General features: G+C 36.2%; 1 protein-coding gene across 1 annotated transcript in view; it reads left to right on the top strand.

The window, feature by feature from the left end:
* The first annotated feature begins 3,563 nt into the window (after nt 1-3,563).
* Nucleotides 3,564-20,796, top strand: part of MMRN1 (multimerin 1) — a 64,947-nt gene continuing 47,714 nt past the window's right edge. The window contains exon 1 of the mRNA XM_037046099.1: nt 3,564-4,241. Within this exon, the coding sequence (XP_036901994.1) occupies nt 3,661-4,241 (581 nt within the window). The 5' untranslated portion in view covers nt 3,564-3,660. The remainder of the gene's footprint in view (nt 4,242-20,796) is intronic.

The raw sequence follows: 20,796 nt of genomic DNA, 5'->3' as shown, positions 1-20,796 counted from the left end.
AAACATTTCTTGAATGCCTACCCAACACTGTTCTAGACTTTGGCGATATAGCAGTCTTCTGCCCTCCTGGAGATTCTGGTCTGGCAAATGAAAGAGGTATACTATCTGCCCTGCGTGAGTAAGATGATGTCATCCGTCTCAATATTGCACGGGAACTGAAAAGGCACCCAACAGTAGTTAAAAACTGGAAAGTTTGGACTAAAAATAAACTTACAAAAATACAAATTTTCCCCTCTAATTTCATAAATTCAAACTAATAGCAATCAGATTATTATCCCTATCTCAATTTTGAGACATAACTCTGTTCTATCAATTACCAGTATTACCCTAGAAGTTACTTAACTTCTTTAAGTTTGATTTTCTAACAGTAAAATGAGAGTGGATTACTTACCTAGCTTGATTGGGATAGGCAAAAAATATGCCAAATTTAACTTACCTGCAACACTGCCTCATCAAAATCACATGTAAATCTGATTCTTTTCTTCCCCTAGTCCTTCTACTGAATGCTTATAAACCCCTTTGTCAACACATAAATATAACAAGTTTTTAATACTCTTCCAGCAACATAAAATTGAAAAAAACTTAGAATTATGTTTTTTTGAGATTTTATTTATTTATTTTTAGATAGAGGGGAAGGGTGGGAGAAAGAGAAGGAAAGAAATATCAATGTGTGGTTGTCTCTTGCATACCCACTACTGGGGACCTGGCCTGCAACCCAGTCATGTGCCCTGACTGGGAATCTAACCAGTGACTCTGGTTCACAGGCCAGTGCTCAATCCACTGAGCCACACCAGCCAGGGAAAGAGTAGTAATTCTTACAGCCACTAAATGACTTTAAATAATACATTGCACAATCTGCCAACAGTGAACTCCTCAATTTAAGATTCTCTTTTAGCTCACATATTTTATTTCCATTTAATAAACATTCTTGTTTTTTCTTCTGATTAGAAAATTACTTTGAATTTATCATAAGGGAAAAAGAAAAACACATCATCTCATCACCTAGGGAGAACCCATTTTGCAATATATATTCCATCTTGTTTATGTTACAATGAAAAATGACATAAAAACCTTATGACATCACATAATATAATGCATTTCATAGTTTCTGTCTTATAAAATTACTAAAGGTAAATAAGCAGCAACAGGGTGAAAACATAATTAAATATAAACAATCTAGTAGGCAATGGGTGTACAGCAGAATGATGGGGTGCAGGTATACAGAGCTCAGTGTAATTTAATCTGAAGATAGTACTTACAGTAGCTAGAAGAATGGATTAAGTGTTCATCAGGCTGTAATCCCAGGAATATTACTTTCCTGAATTGTTATTTGATGAGCATCAGTGGGTTTCAGAAAGCAGAATGTAAGATTAGGCCTTAGAGAGCATCTGGAGCACTGACGGTTTGTGTCTTCGATTAAGGGATAATCCATACAGCGAAAACTATCAGGTGAACTGGGAATTCTCTGGAGAGTTACAGCACAAGATGGCTGAGTGGGTTGAAAATGAGATACAGTGCCTTTAACCTTTTGATCACAAGGTCTTTGTAAGCTAGTATGAGGGTAACCAAAGTCATTATTGGTCAATACCTTATGAGGCAAAATGAATTACTTAGCTCAGTTCAGTTTTTATTACCACTGAAAGCTATTTGCTCAGTTCCAGATCCAGAGTGACCCTCTCCCACCAACGTTCACTTGTCCTCAACAGGACCAAGATATTTTTCTTTAAGATATATATGTGCCATTATTATGGTTGCTGTGTACATTTTCTCAATAGTCTACTCATCTACTTTTACTAAATCTGAGGAAATGGACTTAAAATGTACACCATTAAATAGAAAAATTTGTCTTAGGTTTTTCCCAGTTACTATTCTGCTCTAAGCTAAAGGTAGTTGCCTGTGTCTCTTCCAAATAAAGAAGCTGTAATGTCTTTTTCTCAATACTAAAAACTACATTTGTGCTTTGAAAATTGTGCAGTGTCTTTTCTCTTTTTAGTAACAAATTGTTGCCTGGATTGTTTTTCCTGGATATTTTTGCTCTTTTACTAATGAGAGGTTTGGGAGGTTGGTCTGTGGGGTGTCTGAGAAGTAGCTGCTTTGTTCTCCATATCAAATTCAATGGCAGTTGCTGTTGATCAATGTCTTTTAGTTTTAATAACCCTATATAACATACTCTCTAATGTGTCAACAATGTACTCATAGAAATGAATGGGGAATATTAAGAAGAAAAAAGGAGTATGACCAAGTAGTTAGTAATTCATAAAAGAATACGGTCTTTTTGCAAATCCTGGTATCCTGTATGCAGGATTAGGAACAAAAGTTCAATATACGTCAGCAATAATGCATGACCAAACAGGTACTAGGTTTCACACTTTCCAATTCTGAAAGCAAATGTTGCATGACTGAATATTTAGCAAGTATCTAACACCTGGCACAGAGGTTAACAGGAAAATTAGTTAGATATGGATTTAGTTTGCAGATTACATAGAACATAAACAAATTGAAAGCCAAGAATATTCTTGCTTTCCTTCATAATCTTAGCACCGAAGAAGGTGCCTTGATGAGGAGAACTTAGGGTTTAGAATTTTTTACAGATGAGAGAGTTCAATTGAAGTCTGAGAATCCGAGATTTGATAGAGTAGTGAAATCGTAAATCCCATAAAGTGTATCTACTAGAAAAACAGCCATAGAAAAGCATTTGATCAATTTAGTTTTCCATTACTAATAGCTGGTATACTTTTTTACTGCAGTAAAAGCAAAAAAGCATTAGATATAATCCCATTTTAATGTATTTGCATGTGACTTCACATTTTCTTCATATATCTTAGTGGTAAAAATACTAATTATCCCCAACCACTAGAAGATCAGAATTAGAAAACAAAGGAAGTAAAATTCTGATTATTCATTCTATTAATTAGCTATGGTAAAAGTTCTGAGAGCAAATTTCAAGTGAATTCCTGTATACTCATATAATTCAATTATTTATGCTCTTCCTTTTTATTACTTATGATTGAGATTAACTTCAAATAACACTATAGCTGAAGTGTATTTATAAAAATAGGGTTAACTATTTTTTCAGTAATTCAGCCTGTGATGCGAGAAAGGGTGGAGAGTTTTGTCTATGTGTGTGCATGTGTACAAGCACTTATGAATACAATGTGGCTCTGTTGATGGGGCACAGTGGAAAAGAAGTGTCACAAATTTTTTTCTCAATTTCCTTGTGTAGCAGAACAAAATGTTAAACTCTTTCATTCAGTTCATCCAAACAAATTCCACACTCCCCATCATCAACATGAAGTTCCTTTTCCAAATCAGCAACGTATGAAACATGAGTGTACCTAGGGAAGCAAATTACTTCATATTTCTCTTGTGGGTTTTCCTGATAACAATTGCCTGTGTTTTCCCATTTACCCCTAGCCTCGTCAGAGACCCTTCAGTGCTTCCATAGATCCATCCTACCAGAGGTCACAGATCACAGCAAACCTACAGTAACAGGAAATCAGACTTCCTGAGTCCACTGCAAAACACAGAAACCTGTTTCCTCTACATATCTCACTGGCAGAGCTCTGTCTTAGCACATTCAGTGTGGAAGCAGCTGTTGAAAAGGCTAGAAGGACTTAAATTCCCAATTTTACATGAGTTTTCTTGCTTCAAACTACTGAGATGAAGGGAGTAAAGCTGTTTGTCTTGCTTTCTAGTATATGGAGTGGGGGCTTTGGGCTTAGTGACACTACACAGGCTTGGACTACATCTAAGGGTGAAAACTCCCAGAAGAATGTGACCTCTGTTTCAGCTCCTTTAAATGAAACACGAAGTCTGCAAGTGCTTCCAACCACTCAGATCATGTCAGCTGAGACAGCCACTGAGGAAAGAACCACCGAAAAGAGTCTTCCACAGTCGGCACCGTTTCCCTCAGAGACCAGTGCCTCTCCGGAGAGTGTGAGAAGCCCAGTCCTCACATCCACACAGAGGACAGAAAGGGTGTTGAAGCTACAAACTCTACCCTCCCAATCCAAATCTAGCATCAAATTCAGTCCGGGAGCACAGTCAGCGGTCCTTTCCAACTCCACGCTGAAATTTCTTCAGAGCTTTGCCAGAAAGTCGAATCAACAAGTGATTTCTCCAAACTCAGGTGGCAGTTTGGGAAATCAATCCCCTCAGGAAACGTATCTCAACAGAGGTGATGCCAGAGAAAGCCAGAGAACCAACTATCAAAAGTCAAGCTTTGAAACCACTAGAGGAAAGTAAGAAACATTCTTTTCTTCTTTTTCTCCCTAAACATAAGATCTATACGATTACAAGCTAACAGTTAAACTCTCTCACTCGCAGATTATGATTTTTATGTTCAAGGTGAAATTAAACCATATTTCAGTGAAGATAAAGTTATCTTGTCTAATGGGAATAGATAAACAAACAAAATGCAGCAATTCTATTTTTATTTTTTTATTATATTTTATTGATTTTGCCATTACAGCTGTCACAATTTTCTCCCTTTGTCGCCCTCCACCAAGCACCCCCACTTGCTCAGGCAATTCCCCGCCATTGTTCATGTCCATGGGCATACATGTAACTTCTTTGGCTACTACATAACCTATACTGTACTTTATATCTCCTGGCTATTCTGTAACTACCTATATGTATTTATTAATCCCCTCACCTCTTCACCCATTCCCCTACATCCCCCTCCCATCTGGGCACCATCAAAATGTTCTCCATATCCATGATTTTGTCTCCGTTCTTCTTATTTGCTTAGTTTGTTTTTTAGATTCAATTTTTGACAGGTATGTACTTATTGAAATTTTATTCTTTGTAGTTTTGATATTATTTTCTTAAATAAGTTACTTTAACATTTCATATAATAATGGTTAGGTGATGATGAACTCCTTTAGTTTTTTTCTTCTCTGGGGAGCTCATTACCTGCCCTATTATTCTAAATGATAGTTTTCCAGGGTAAGGCAAGCTTCACTGTAGGTCCTTGCTTTTCATGACTTTGAATATTTCTTGCCAATCCCTTCTAGCCTGCAAAGTTTCTATTGAGAAGCCAGCTGACAGTCTTATGGGGACTCTGCTGCAGGTAACTAACTTCTTTTCTCTTGCTGCTTTGAAGATTCTCTGTTTACCTTTTGACATTTTAATTATGATGTGTCCTGGAGTGGGCCTCTTTATGCCCATCTTGTTTGGGACTCTCTCTGTTTCTTGGACTTGAATGTCTATTTCCTTCACCAATTTAGGGATGTTTTCTTTCATTATTTTTTCAAATAGATTTTCAATATCCTGCTCATTCTCTTCTCCTTCTGGCACCCCAATGATGCAAATTTTGGAATGTTTGAAGTTGTCCCAGAGGCTCCTTATACTATCCTAATTTTTTTGGATTCTTCTTTCTTCTTGTTGTTCTGATTGGTTGTATTTTGCTTTCTTATGTTCCAAATCATATATTTGATTCTCGAGTTTATTCACTCTACTGTTGTTTTTCTATAAATTGTTCCTTATTTCAATTAGTGTATCCTTCATTTCTGACTGGATCTTTTAATGCTGTTGTCGTCCTAAGTTCCTTGAGCCTTCTTACAAACAATATTTTAACTCTGCATCTTATAGATTGCTTATCTCCATTTTGTTTAGGTTTTTTTTTCTGGAGTTTTGATATGTTCTTTCATTTGGGCCATGTTTCTTTGTCTCCTTATTTTGGCAGATCCCCGTGTTTGTTTCTATGTATTAGGTAGAGCTACTATGATGCCCTGTCTTGGTAGAGAGGCCTAATGTAGTAGGTGTCTTAAAAGGCCCAGTGGCACAGGCTCCCTTATCACCCTAGCTGGGTTCTCCGGGCGTGCCCTGTGCGTGCCCTGTGCGTGCCCTGTGTGTGTACACCCTCTTCTTGGAGTTGAGCCTTCATTGCTGTTGGCAGGTCTATGGTAGGGATTTACCCAGGCCAGTCAGTTGCAAGGATTGATGTAACCACTAACCATCAACCTCTACCTTCTGTGGAAGATCAGCTGTGCAGGGGCGGGATGGTGGTTCTATGACGTGTTCTGTAGCTGTCCACTGGGTACACAGGCCCTGGCATTTCCCAGGTGGTGCAGGCCAAGGTCAGCCCATCTGTGTTTTTCCTGAGGTCACCCTGTCTGAGGTATTAAGCCATCTGAGATAGCTGCTACTTGTGCTGGACTTGGAGATCCTCAGGAGAAGCCAAGCTGTGAATCTAGCCTGGCTGCTGCTAGTGTTGTGTTTTGGGCCTCTTAGCAAGAGGTGCAGGGGTTGGGGACTCATTGAGGCCAGCTGTTATTTGTTTGAAAGGATTTAAGAAGTTGTGAAGCTTGAGCCAAGACCCATTCATATGGAAAAGAAACTGTTAACAGCTGTAAATTGGGTGGGATTGAGTCTCAGATATGGCACCTGCCTGCTAGCTCTTGGCTCTACCCACATTTCAGTCTAGGAGAGGGCTGTCCCCTGGCTCCCACCTTGATGCCAGGCATTTCCTGTATACCACTAGTGCCTTTCAAGCTTTAATCCCTTGCTGGAGCTCAAAGGGAGTGAGTCTGAGTAAGTTTGTGTGTGGGTTCTTTAAAAGGAGCTGCTTGGGACTCTAGAAGTTTCTTCCAGTGGCTCAATCCCTGCTGGATTTTGCAGCCAGATGATATGAGGACTTATTTTCCTGGCACTGGTACCCTGGAATGGGGTCCTGGTATGGGGCCAGGACTTCTCAATCCTGAGATACCCTTTTGAATTTTCATCTACCACACATGTATGTGGGACTAGCCTGTTCTGTGTCTCTGCTCCTCCTATCAGTCTGGATGGATGTGTTTTTTTTTTATTCCGTAATTGTCTGACTTCCATTCAACTCATTTTCTGCCAGTTCTGAGTGATGTTTGTCCTATAATTTAGTTGTAATTTTGATGCGAGGAGGCAGGCCATGTTTACCTTGCCACCCTCCTAACTGGAAGTCAGCAATTCTGTGTTAATTGACATTGTCAGTCACTTGCAGGGGTGTTTTTAGTTGGGATAGTTACTAACACAGAATGCAACAGCACAGTGACTGTTAGTGCAGTTGATTTAACTCAAAGGTGTATTGATTTGCTCAGAACTACACCCACAACTCGAAAGAAATAAATAGCAATGAGTTGGGACATAAACAGACATAAACATTGGAACATCCTNTTCTCAATCCTGAGATACCCTTTTGAATTTTCATCTACCACACATGTATGTGGGATTAGCCTGTTCTGTGTCTCTGCTCCTCCTATCAGTCTGGATGGATGTGTTTTTTTTAATTCCGTAATTGTCTGACTTCCATTCAACTCATTTTCTGCCAGTTCTGAGTGATGTTTGTTCTATAATTTAGTTGTAATTTTGATGCGAGGAGGCAGGCCATGTTTACCTTGCCACCCTCTTAACTGGAAGTCAGCAATTCTGTGTTAATTGACGTTGTCAGTCACTTGCAGGGGTGTTTTTAGTTGGGATAGTTACTAACACAGAATGCAACAGCACAGTGACTGTTAGTGCAGTTGATTTAACTCAAAGGTGTATTGATTTGCTCAGAACTACACCCACAACTCGAAAGAAATAAATAGCAATGAGTTGGGACATAAACAGACATAAACATTGGAACATCCTGGTGTTGTGGGAAATACACTGTTGTCAAAATCAAGCCACGTTGTCCTGGGTTGGAACCCTGGCTCCAGTACTATCTGGATGCATAACTTTGAGCAAGTCAATTGATCTTTCTGAACTTCAGTTTCTTCATATGGGAAATACAAATATGGTATCAGGGGTACAAGTGAAAAAATATAACTTTGCAGGCTAATCATGCAAGATTCAAATTAATGAACTATGCTTAGATGCATTCCTCAGAGAGAGATGCTCAACAAATCCTACTTTACTAGTGCTGTTATATTGAGTTATGCCTTTATCATGAATGTGAGGGATAGAAAAGCCAATTTTTCAAATTGATTTTGATTTAAAGTTAGAGCAATAAATTGAATCATTGAAGTGAATTTATAAAACAAAACTTAGAAGAGTATCATTAAAGACTTTCAAAAAGACCAAAAAGAAAAAAACCCTGAAAAGTCCAGGTAAATATTTTACTCTTTTATTATTCATCTAATGTATCTGTATATTTAGAATACTAAAAGTTCAGTGTTATGAAACCAAACTTTCAAATACCTTTTACCTATGATAAAATAATTTCATGATACCAAAAAATGCTTTAGGAGTTTAAGTGAGTTAAACCCCTTATTAACTATAACAGATAAAGCAAGCTAATCACAGTAGCTTACACCTGCCGTCTGAAAGCCATTGTGTCCAAGCTGCTGTCGATGTAACGATGAAGAAACATGGGAGGAAATACAAGCCAATTGATTCATATTTATGTATTTTTCATTCATTGTTATCTTAATGGTTATAGAAAATTTAAAATATTTAAGTAAATCTGATTTTAACTAAAAACATATACCAGTACCTGGTGAAATTTGGAAAAAAATCCCAATTTACTGTAAAACAAATGTTACAAATTGTAAAATGTTCAACTTGGGTGAGTAGATTTAGTCTATGATAGACATTTTAACAGATATCAATTAAACTTTCTCATGGTTAGTGATAAGAGAATGTGATCTATTAAATAATAATGTCACTTATGGAGAGCCTTTTCTAAGTCACCTCCATAATCATTGCTGTTAGCCATGTTTTGTTAAACTCTATAATAGAATATTTTAAATCAATCATATAGAACTTTTAGGCACTGAGGAAATTACTGAAAAGATTTTAGGGATGTTGTCTTCAAGGGATTTTTCAATTGAATAGAAAATATAATCAAAAGAAGATGATTCAGATTAAAATATCATTAAAGTTTATATAGCCTCTAGAAAGTTGCATATAGGTGTTTCATAATTAAACCTAATAATTGATCATTAAAACAGTGCCAGCTTTTAAACTTTTTTCCTGTTGACACCATTACAGATGTGCCCCATTTTATCCCTCTTTGTCCCCCCCACCTCGGTTCCAGTCCCCCCACCTCGGTTCCGGTCCCTCCACCTCTGCAGCTTTCCCTGCATTGTCTGCTTCCATGGGCTATGCATATCCACGTGTAAGCTCTTTGGCTCATCTATTCCAGTCTCCCCGTGCCCCTGCCCCTGAGATCAGTCAGTCTGTGCCATGTATCCATGCCTTTGTTTTTATCCAAATAATACTAGCAGTAAGTAAATTCTAGTCATTTAATTCAAAACCCTCACTTTTAAAGCTTTTGAAGTGAAACCTTGTTTATTGGATTATTCTTTACACATTGCTTACTATATGCCTAACACTGTGCTAGTCTCTAGGGATACATAGAATTTTAAAAACAGGAATAATTCCTGTCTTCAAGGAATATGCCATATAAAAGGTAAGCACCAACATATGAATCATATTTTTAATGTAGTATTAAAAGGAAACAAATCATTAAAAATGTAACCCACTGAACTATACTTTATTTCATGGGTTTTTCCATGAAAATAATATTAAATTATTTCTAGAGAAAAGTATCAACTCTACTGAGAGATTTTATAGCCTGAGGTGCTAGAGAGCCTGAGGTTTTCTTTTTCTTTTCTTTTCTTTTCTTTTCTTTCCTTTCCTTTCCTTTTCTTTTCTTTTCTTTTCTTTTCTTTTCTTTTCTTTTCTTTTCTTTTCTTTTCTTTTCTTTTCTTTCCTTTTCCTTTTCCTTTTCCTTTTCCTTTCCTCTCCTCTCCTTTCTCTTTCTCTTCCTCTCTAGTCAGAGGGGAAGGGAAGGAGAAAGAAAGGGAGAGAAACATCAGTGTGTGATTGCCTCTCATACACCCTCTGTTGGGGACCTGGCCTGCAACCCAGGCATGTGTCCTGACTGGGAATCAACCAGCAACCCTTTGGTTTGCAGGTCTGCACTCAATCCACTCACTGAGCTACACCAGCCAGGGCAGGCCTGAGATTTTCTTTTGGTAATCCTTTCCATGAGGTTCAAGTCTTCAAGACTTCTGGATAATTATAACGTGCAATTAATAATAATATTNCCTCCACCTCTGCAGCTTTCCCTGCATTGTCTGCTTCCATGGGCTATGCATATCCACGTGTAAGCTCTTTGGCTCATCTATTCCAGTCTCCCCGTGCCCCTGCCCCTGAGATCAGTCAGTCTGTGCCATGTATCCATGCCTTTGTTTTTATCTAAATAATACTAGCAGTAAGTAAATCCTAGTCATTTAATTCAAAACCCTCACTTTTAAAGCTTTTGAAGTGAAACCTTGTTTATTGGATTAGTCTTTACACATTGCTTACTGTATGCCTAACACTGTGCTAGTCTCTGGGGATACATAGAATTTTAAAAACAGGAATAATTCCTATCTTCAAGGAATATGCCATATAAAAGGTAAGCACCAACATATGAATCATATTTTTAAATGTAGTATTAAAAGGAAACAAATCATTTAAAATGTAACCCACTGAACTATACTTTATTTCATGGATTTTTCCATGAAAATAATATTAAATTATTTCTAGAGAAAAGTATCAACTCTACTGAGAGATTTTATAGCCCGAGGTGCTAGAGAGCCTGAGGTTTTCTTTTTCTTTTTTCTTTCCTTTCCTTTCCTTTTCTTTTCTTCCCTTTTCCTTTTCCTTTTCCTTTCCTCTCCTCTCCTCTCCTTTCTCTCTCTTTCTCTTCCTCTCTAGTCAGAGGGGAAGGGAAGGAGAAAGAAAGGGAGAGAAACATCAGTGTGTGGTTGCCTCTCATGCACCCTCTGTTGGGGACCTGGCCTGCAACCCAGGCATGTGTCCTGACTAGGAATCAACCAGCAACCCTTTGGTTTGCAGGTCTGCACTCAATCCACTCACTGAACTACACCAGCCAGGGCAGGCCTGAGATTTTCTTTTGGTAATCCTTTCCATGAGGTTCAAGTCTTCAAGACTTCTGGATAATTATAACGTGCAATTAATAATAATATTATAGAAAACTTCAGTCTCATTTATAGACACAATGTTGATGCAAAGAAGCCTTTTAAGGTCAAAAGGCTTCCTATTTTCATTTGATTAGTAAAACATCATATTAAAAGCAACTACTTTATGGAATTTGTTCCTAGTTGTGTTCTGAAAAAAATTTTTATGTATACATGTACTCTGACTTGAAATTGAAATGGAGACCCTTTGGTTCACAGACCCATGTTCAATCCACTGATCTACATCATCCATCTACTTCTTTACAGAGAGGTTAAGTAACTTAACTAAGGTCACTTAGTCCATTTCAGGCAGTTTCAAATCCAGGCTAGCTGGTTTAAGAGACATAGCTCGCAATTCCTATATTATACTCCTTTAGCAAGTGCAGAATTTTAACCCAGCTGGAAAAATAAGATGACTAGTTTATTTCCCTGCTTATGAGCCATTAGAAGCCATTTTTTGCCTACAGAGTAAAGGCCAGATTCCTTACCCCATTAGTCATACAATGCCATCCTTTTCTGGCTCCTGTTTGCCTCCTCAGCCTCATTTTCTGTGACTTTCTGGTCATTAAAACTTGTAGTTCTTCGGTCCACAATATGATGTTTATTAGACCTACTTTTGTTCCCTTTTTGGTCTTCTTCTCCCATCACCTACATTTTTTATACCTTATAGTAATACCTCAAGGAGCCTTCTCAGACTGTTAGATGACTCCTCTGTTTATGTAGCTCTCTTTGAATTCTTCTGTGACTACGCTACCGAAGTGTACTATAATGAACCTGTGATCTTCTTGAGTACAGCGATATATTTCCAGTGCCAGTGCAGTCTCTGATTTGTAGGTACACAATATTTAACAAACTGAATATAAAATGTATGGATCAGTATGTGAATATAAAGAGTAATCCTCCCAAAAGAAAGATCTTTATTTCTCTAGGATAAAGCCTGGTTAATTTGGGTTAACTCATTTGAGATAATTCGAGACTTAAAAAATAATGGATTTTTTTCTACTGCTCTCGAAATTTTATAGTGATTCTAAATAACAGTGATATAGTGATTCTAAATAAATACTTTTTTCTGTAGGTTTTTTTCTGGCATATTTTGGCTCATCTTGTATTCTTTCTCATCTTAGCCAGTGACCTCTGGCTACCTTTTAGATGTGGTTTTCTGTGGAGCGGGGTTTTTGTCAGTGATCAAACACTTTGAAATAAGCATGATAAAGAAAGAATTTAGGATTAATGCATTTATGCATTGAACAAATATTTGCTGAGGACCTAATCTGTCCCCAGCACTGTGCTTGTACTAAAGGTAAAACAATGAACAAAAACTCCCAGTGTTCTGCTCTCATGGAATCTACAAACCAGTAGGAAGGACGTGGGGAGGAAAAACAGTAACAACAAATGCCGATGTTGAATGAAGCTTATGAGTCTCTAACAAGGTGCATGGCCTACACTGAGGGTAAGGAAGCCTTTCTCGAGAGGATAAGAGGTGAAATGAGGTATTGGTACACATCAGCTGCTTACTTAACTTCTCCCACACCCCCAACCCCTGCACACACATAACTTGGATTTGAATCTTCACCATCTCAGTGAATGGCTAGTTTCATAACTAGAAACCTTGGATGTATTTTTGATATTTTTTCTTTCCCTCCCAGCATTGATCTGTTTCACCAGGAATTATTCCTGGTGCCCTTTCCAATATATTCCAGATTCCTCAGCTGTTCTCCACCTTCACTACACCATCCTATCCCTGGCCTCCCTTATTTACCACTCGTCTCCTAACTTGTCCACATTTCTACTCTTACCTTCTGTCATCCATGTTCCACCCAATGAAGAGATCTTCTAATTTTTGTACTGAATAGGTTTGACATCTGACATTGGTTAAATTTAAAGTGTTTAAACCTTTAAAGCGTTTTATTAATTAACTCATTGGATGTAGGACTTATCTAATTTTTTAATCCTCACCTGAGGATATATTTATTGATTTGAGAGAGAGAGAGACATTGAAGTAAGAAAGAATCATTGATTAGTCGCCTCCAGTATGTGCTTAGACTGGGGACAGAACCCTCAACCTAGGTGTATGCCATGATTGAACTTGAACCTGCAACCTTTTGGTATATAGGGTGACACTCCAACCAACCGAGCCACCTGGCAGGGCCAGACTTTTCTATTGTGACATGTTATATTACATGCTAATAAGGGAAGTCTGGCATCATTATTTCTTAGAATTTTTAGATTTATTCTTTTTCTGTAAGCTACATATTTTGCTGTATGTGCAAGTAGTGGCTTAAATTAAATGAACTGTGACTTCTAATATACTATGTAAAATTATAAGTTCAATGAGTCTTTATTAGACTATATATAAAGAGAAAAATTTAAATATCAGACTTTTAAAATTAATGTTTGAAAATTATAAAAACCTTAAATTATTCTGTCATAATATGTACTTTTTTGTGTATTTCTGTGAATTATGAGTAGATTTTAGATATAAAAAATCTGATCAATAAAATTTATCTGTTGTCTTAGTTCATTCAGGTTGCTGCAACAAAATAACACAGACTGGGTGGCTTGTGAACAATAGAAATTTATTTCTCACAGTTTTGGAATCTGGAAGTCTGATATCAGCTTGCCAACCTTGAGATGTGAGAGCCTTTTCCAGGATCCAAGCTTTTCTAGACTCCTATGGTGGAAGAGATGAGGGGAATGTCTAGGGCCTCTTTTATGAGGGCACTTATCCTATCGTGCAGGAGTGCTCTCATGACCCAATCATGCCCAAGCACCCACTTCTAAACACTATCACACTGGGTGGGTTGAGATTTAAATCTCAACATATGAATGGGGTGGGGGCACAAATATTCAATCTATAGCAGGTGCAGTTTGCAAAGTTATTGTCAGGCCTACTGGCATCCAGAGGAAGATATTCTCCCAACTTCTGAGAAGAACCATGCCATTAAAGAGTCTTTTTTTGTCTCCTTGGAAAATAAATACATCTCCTGTATTACTGCAGTGAAAACTAATACTAAATAGAGTATATTATATATTTCAATTTTTTCAGTCTCCTTTTATTTTACTCCTTTGATATTTCTGCTCAATAAATGACTACAATATTGTATTAAAGTACATATTGTATTAAACATGCTAGAATTTATCAAGTATTTAGTCCAGGTAATGAAGCAAGAAATTTTTATATTCCCATACCTTATTTTTTAATATAAAAATATTATTAAAATGTATAATTTAGGGGAAAATGCTGAAAGAGTCCATTTTTGGAAAAACTGAATTCTGTACAGAATTAAATATCATGGCCTCTTATTAGCCTGCGTTTCCAGAAACTTCATGGTCCACACGCTGGGAAAGCCCTACACCTGCTGGAGCAAACAATTTACTTTCATGTGTGAATATGTGGAAATCACAGCGTGGGGGAAAGAAATAAAAAGAGAAAGAAAGAAAAAAAGGAAGAAAGGGAGGGAGGGAGGAAGGAGGGAGAAAAAACGGAGAGAGAGAGAAAGGAAGAAAACTAGGTAAAATAAGACAAATTTGTGAGAAAGATTGTATTGAAGTAACTTTAAAAATTGTTTTCTATGTGTATGTTGTACATATCTAATTTAATGCACCTCTTAAAATGTACTATTGTTGGCTTTAACTTGGAAAATACGTTAGATCCCAAAAGGAAGCTTTAGGTACACCCCAGGGTGTGGATACATTAGGCTCATTCTCCTACAGTTTTACACTGAGAATACAGCACATGCACACGAGTTTGTGATTCTGAGGCACTGAACAGTCATTTATCATCAAAACATGATTATATTCATCATACCATGCCTACTACGGAAGATTAATTAATGAGGGCTGACAAAAGACTTTAATTGCAGAAGTTGGTATATAAAAATGGGTTTCTTCTTAAAACCTTAATTAACCATCAAATTAAAGTATCAAAATTTCCCATGATCTGAGCTTTGAATGATTGCCTTTAAAAATGTTTCAAATATTTATTTACATGATTTTTTTATAAAACTAATTTGTTTTAGTTATTTATTTATGTAATTTAAAATAAATATTATGTAGCATTTTGAAAAAAGGTAGACTGTGTAAGGGCACTTAACACTAAAGTAAAATAAATTACAAACATGATTTTTTATTTGCAAATAGTTAATTTTCTTAAGGAGATTAGTATTTGTAAAACTTAGCTTTTAGACTATTAGCCAAAAATAAATATAAACAAATCTAATACTTTATTGATGTGTTGTTTACATATCCAGATTCTTTTTACTAAATCAATACTTATTTCTGATGTTTGTTATTTCATATTGCATATATTTTCTTTGGACTACTTTCTCATTTATGACTGGTAAGCTACATGTAACTTCTAGTCTCTCAAATTAATACTTTGATAAAGGCTTCTCTTTTTAGTTAAATTGAAATTCTTATAAAACAAAGATTTTATAACATTTGGGAAATATTTATGTTCGTAACTTCTTAAGACTGTAGAGGCATTTTGAATATATTTCTTCTGAGAGGGAAGCTTCATCATATGAATTGAATATAAATGATAATTATCTTCTCAAATCATTTTCAGGAAATTTTTATTGACCTGATGCATATACACGAACACACACACACACACACAGTTTTGGTTAAGACGAATTTATCATGTTTTGAAAGAAGTCAAAATGGAACCATGTCTCTGAGGCAAATAATTGGGAAGATATATACATCTATTATCTCTATTTTATTTTTTTTAAGATTTTATTTATTTGTCTTTAGAGAGGAAGGAAAGGAGAGAAGGAGAGAAATATCAACGTATGGTTGCTTCTTGTTAGTCCCCTGCTGGGAACTGGCCTGCAACCCAGGCATGTGCCCTGACTGGGAATCGAACCGCGATTGTGTGGTTCGCAGGCCCATGCTCAATCCACTGATCTACACCAGCCAGGCCCATCTATTATCTTTATTAAAGATCCTACTGAATTGTCTGAATTTTTAAACATTATCAGCCTCACAGGCTTTACCTAACACTCAGTCAAGCCTCTCTGACTTAAAAAAGTATAAGATCCTTATAAGAAATAACCATTTCTTTTCTTTGTACCTAAAAATAACTGCTGTCTACAAATCTAACAATCTATACATGCATTAATGAATTAATAAATGCCTAAGGGAAAGAACTAAGTTGCCATGGAATTTAATTTAAAGTGAAAATAATTAATCCTTTAAGAATAATTGATTTATGTTGTCACTAATTAATCTTATGAGGAACACTACTTTTTAATTATAAGGCTACAAAGGCACAGACATACATAAAAAACAACAAAAAAACCTACCTGACCATTACTAACAGCAAAATTATGAAATTTCAGTGTAGCACATAATTTTGTGCTAAACCCCCATACACAGCAATTAAATCCCCACCAGATTCAATGATGGTGAAATAAACATGTATGTCATGTTTTTAATAAGTTTTTACTGCTTCTGCAAATCCAATTTTCAAGAGAAAATTACATACTATCAGCTAGTTTATGGTGGAATTTTGGTGGTTTACTGAGATTTCTAGTGAGTATCCTCAGAACCTAGTGTTTTTATGACATTGTGTCAATTCAAGCCACAGGTTATCAGTATCAAAGTTTAAATGTTCATTCTTTTACCGGCAGGATGACAAGCAGTTTATTAATCTGAGTTCTAAGGACTAGTATAAATGAACAGTGCAAATTAGAGCACTGTCTTTTTGTCTGAAGAAAGATATTTGCTGTGGCCATTATTTAAATACATTTTTTGTTTCTCTTGTCTGCTCTCTGCTGCAGATGAGAATAGATATGATTGAGCTGTTGTGAGATCAGTGTACACTTTATGTGGCAAATGACCAATCGGTGAAAGTTTTTTAAATCTTTTCACTACCTCCCTGGAAAATGGGGTTTTAAAAATGTGTCAATCGAAAGTACAGTAAATTATGTATTTATAATCCCTCTCTTAGTTCATTATCCACAAGATTTCAGGTAGTATAAGTCAGATAAGAATCCTTTTTCTGCCTTCTGTTTTGTGTGTTCTGCAAGCTCGAGTTTGTCAATAACCAAAGATGTCTGCTTTTCCCTGGAGCAGCAATTTTCAACTAGTGTGCTGCAAGAATTTTAAAAATTTTTTTTGTATTTGAAAGAATTTTTAAAATATGGACTACCTGGGAATTCAGTCAGAGGCACTAATCTCTTTTCTCTTAGATTGTCAATTTAAAAAATGACAACAGCCAACACGACAGTAGCTGTTCCTAGTTTTTTGGCAGATCACCAAAAAGTGTATTTGTTGGTGTGCTGCAAAAGTTCAGTGATTAGTTTAATTAGTGCCATGAGATGCAAAAGGTTGAAAAATCACCACCTGAGGAAAAACCTTTTACCTATGAATTTGGAAAACCAAAGAATCAATACAAGCTTTTTCAGTAAATGTGGCTGCACAGAAGCAACAGTGCGATTACCCTTACAGAGACTCCCCACTGCAGTCTGCTCTTGGAGGGTTACAACCCCATGGAAATCTCACCACTTTAAAGCAACTGCTCTCCATCCACCACAATCAGATTGGAAAACTACGAAGGATGTCTAGATTTAAGCACACTGCTGGTCTGGATCACTACATTTGTCTTTATACTGCCTGTCACCATTTTATCATGCCTAATTTTCTATTTTTAAATTTTTATCTTTGGATAATTTGATTTAAAAATTGTATTTGTATGTTGAACATCTCTTCATGAGCTTACTGCATCATAGCATAAATCTAATTACAAGTCACACCAGGGCCTCTTCAGCTGTGGATGGTCCTTNAACCCCATGGAAATCTCACCACTTTAAAGCAACTGCTCTCCATCCACCACAATCAGATTGGAAAACTATGAAGGATGTCTAGATTTAAGCACACTGCTGGTCTGGATCACTACATTTGTCTTTATACTGCCTGTCGCCATTTTATCATGCCTAATTTTCTATTTTTAAATTTTTATCTTTGGATAATTTGATTTAAAAATTGTATCTATAGGTCAAACATCCCTTCATGAGCTTACTGCATCATAGCATAAATCTAATTACAAGTCACACCAGGGGCTCTTCAGCTGTGGATAGTCCTTTGATTTTACACTGGGTCAAAGGTTGCTGGGCCAGGAGCAATATACCGATGATTTTTTGCCTATTCTACTGTTTTAGTCTTGAGATTGTTTTACTACTCAGGATTTTAAAAGATCTCTGAAGATGACCCTGTTATTTATTCTCACAAACATTATCTGTATGTGTGTAATGTATGTATGTCTGCCCGTCTGTCTGTCTGTGTGCATCTATTTCTTTTTCAAAACCCAGCATATGTAGGGAGAGTGGTACTTCTCATTTTCCTGCTTCACATTTCACCCCCCATGTGACATACCATTTAACTACGCTTCTCTGGAAGGTAGTCACTCACTGTAATTGGGATGATCAGTGGATTTGCACCAAGAATCTAATTATTTTTAAAAAAATTTCTTTATGTAGTACTCTTACTTTCAAATCTTTATTATTTTTATCTCTCACTTTTCCCAGTTATTTGTTTCCATTACTTTTGCAAGTACTACCACACTTTAACAAAACGTGCCAAAGGGTCTTTTCATGTCTTTACAGAACTGAATTTTTAAACCTTTAATTCTAAAGAATCTTGCACAATAAGACAGATGCTGCTCAATTGTCCTGTCTTAGAGGGATGAATGACACATTCAGCTTTATTTGTAGAAGAACGTTGGGTTCTAAGAAGCCTAAATATCCCAAATCAGATGATTACTCGCTTTTGTGGCTCTACTCTGGTGTGCTTTCTCTTTGGTCTTTAACAGTCAGATTGATTTTCACATCATTTTAATTATTATTTTTAGTTTTAAGCAGAGTAGATTTCTTACATTCTACTGATTCAGAGACATATATCTCATACTGATATAAACTTGCAGTGGTTTGATTTCAGTCACATAACACTTCCTCTAGTGCCATGTTCTGCAGACCATCTCTGCTCCCAGGTTGCAGGGTAGGGGGGGCAGATGAGAGGAAAAAGTCATAGATGAGAGGAAAAAATATAAATTACATGTAACAAGATGTGTATCCACAATGGAAAAAATAATCATGGAACTTGAAAAGGAGGAGAAAAAAACCATATATATCCAATCATTCATTCAACCCATAGTTGTTGAGGACTTTCTATAGTTCATTATAGGATATTTCATGATACAATACCTGGTATTGCAACCAGGAATGAGGCTACTCCTCCTTTTCCTAAGTAGTGTCTTTATATTCTACTGTCTGCCTTGAGGAAGAGGAGTAACTTATGTCACATATTACAAGCACAATACAAAAATTTTCCATAGTCCCAAAACCACAAGGTTTCATCCATTTGTGTTTGATAATTTACTTTATTTGACTTATATTTAATATTTTTATGCAATAGCAAATAACATGCTCTGTGTTGGCATATATTTAATTGTTAACATTTAACTCCCTCTTCATTCCCCACAACTCTCTATATAGTATTAGTACATAATTTCAATTCAAACTTTCTTCAAAGGAGAACTATCTGTAAATATATCATTTTGCATGGCTTCCACCAAAATATCATCTAAAAACAGGTGCTCTAATAAAGGATTTTTTGTCTGATCATGGCATTTTTGTGGCAAATGACTTTGGTGCTCTTAAAAATTCTCAACTTCTTTGGAATGCAGTCAAATCATATTCCCATACCACCTTACATGCCAAAAAGAATGAACATTCATGATAACTATAAGTGAACTTTTTCAGAAATTGGTTTGAGAAAGTTATGGATACAATATGGGTTAATTGATAAAATGGGAATCAGAACAGCAAATCAGCTGAATCTATAAGTCAGGATTTGTTATTCTTAATCATATTTTAAACTGTTATATTTGATAAATGCAAAGTAGATACATTGTTAAATATAATTTTACCATTCACACATATACTACTAAATAATATATGATTAACTTTTATTATTTAACTTTATATAAAAGACATCATACTATATTTCCTCTGTAACTTGCATATACTACACAATTTTGTTATAAGCTTGGGTTAGTGGGTGAATAGCATCCATTGAATAAGCATTACAGAATGTCTTCCTCCATTCTATGGTAAATGAACATTTCAGTTACTCTCAGTTCTGTTAATGATGGATAATGCTTTCTGCTCTATTCGGGTACATGATTCCAGGTGTACAAGTACAGTGGTAAGCATGTTTCTAGAAGTGTAATCACTGGGTCAAAAGTACATGGATGTTTATTTTTACATGATATAAACAAATTGCTCTTTCAGAGTGGTTGCCCACTTTATACTTCCACCAACAGTATATGAAAAATTCCAATTCTGTATATCCTCTGACCAGATGAGATTGTCAAATTCTCAATGTTTGCTTATATTGAGGTATAACATATTATTCTGTCACGATCTTAATTTGCATTTTCTTGATACTAACAAAATTGACCTTATTTTTAAAAATTTTTTAAAGATTTTATTTATTTATTTTAGAGGGGAAGGGAAGGAGAGAGGGAGAGAAATATCAATGTATGGTTGCCTCTCATGAGTCCCCTGCTGGGAACTGGCCTGCAACCCAGGCATGTGCCCTGACTGGGAATCGAACCACGATCCTTTGCCTCACAGGCCCGTGCTCAGTCCACTGAGCTACACCAGCCAGGGCCATGTAAGCAGTGAGTCCTTTTCTTTCAATACTGCTTTGACTATTCTGAGTTCCTTTTGTTTCCATATAAATTTTCAGAACATTAAATTTTTGCAAAAAAAGGCAGCTGGGATATTGATCGGAGTTATGTTGAAGCTGAGGATTAGTTTAGGAAGTATTGTCATCTTAACAATATTGTCTTCCACTTGATGAAAAC

This window comes from Sturnira hondurensis, unplaced genomic scaffold, assembly GCF_014824575.4.
Source record: "Sturnira hondurensis isolate 20B ecotype Veracruz unplaced genomic scaffold, ASM1482457v3 Scaffold0004998, whole genome shotgun sequence".
NCBI classification, from domain to species: Eukaryota; Metazoa; Chordata; class Mammalia; order Chiroptera; family Phyllostomidae; genus Sturnira; species Sturnira hondurensis.
The sequence above is the reverse complement of the archived record's forward strand: the minus strand, read 5'-3'. Positions and strand labels throughout refer to the sequence as shown.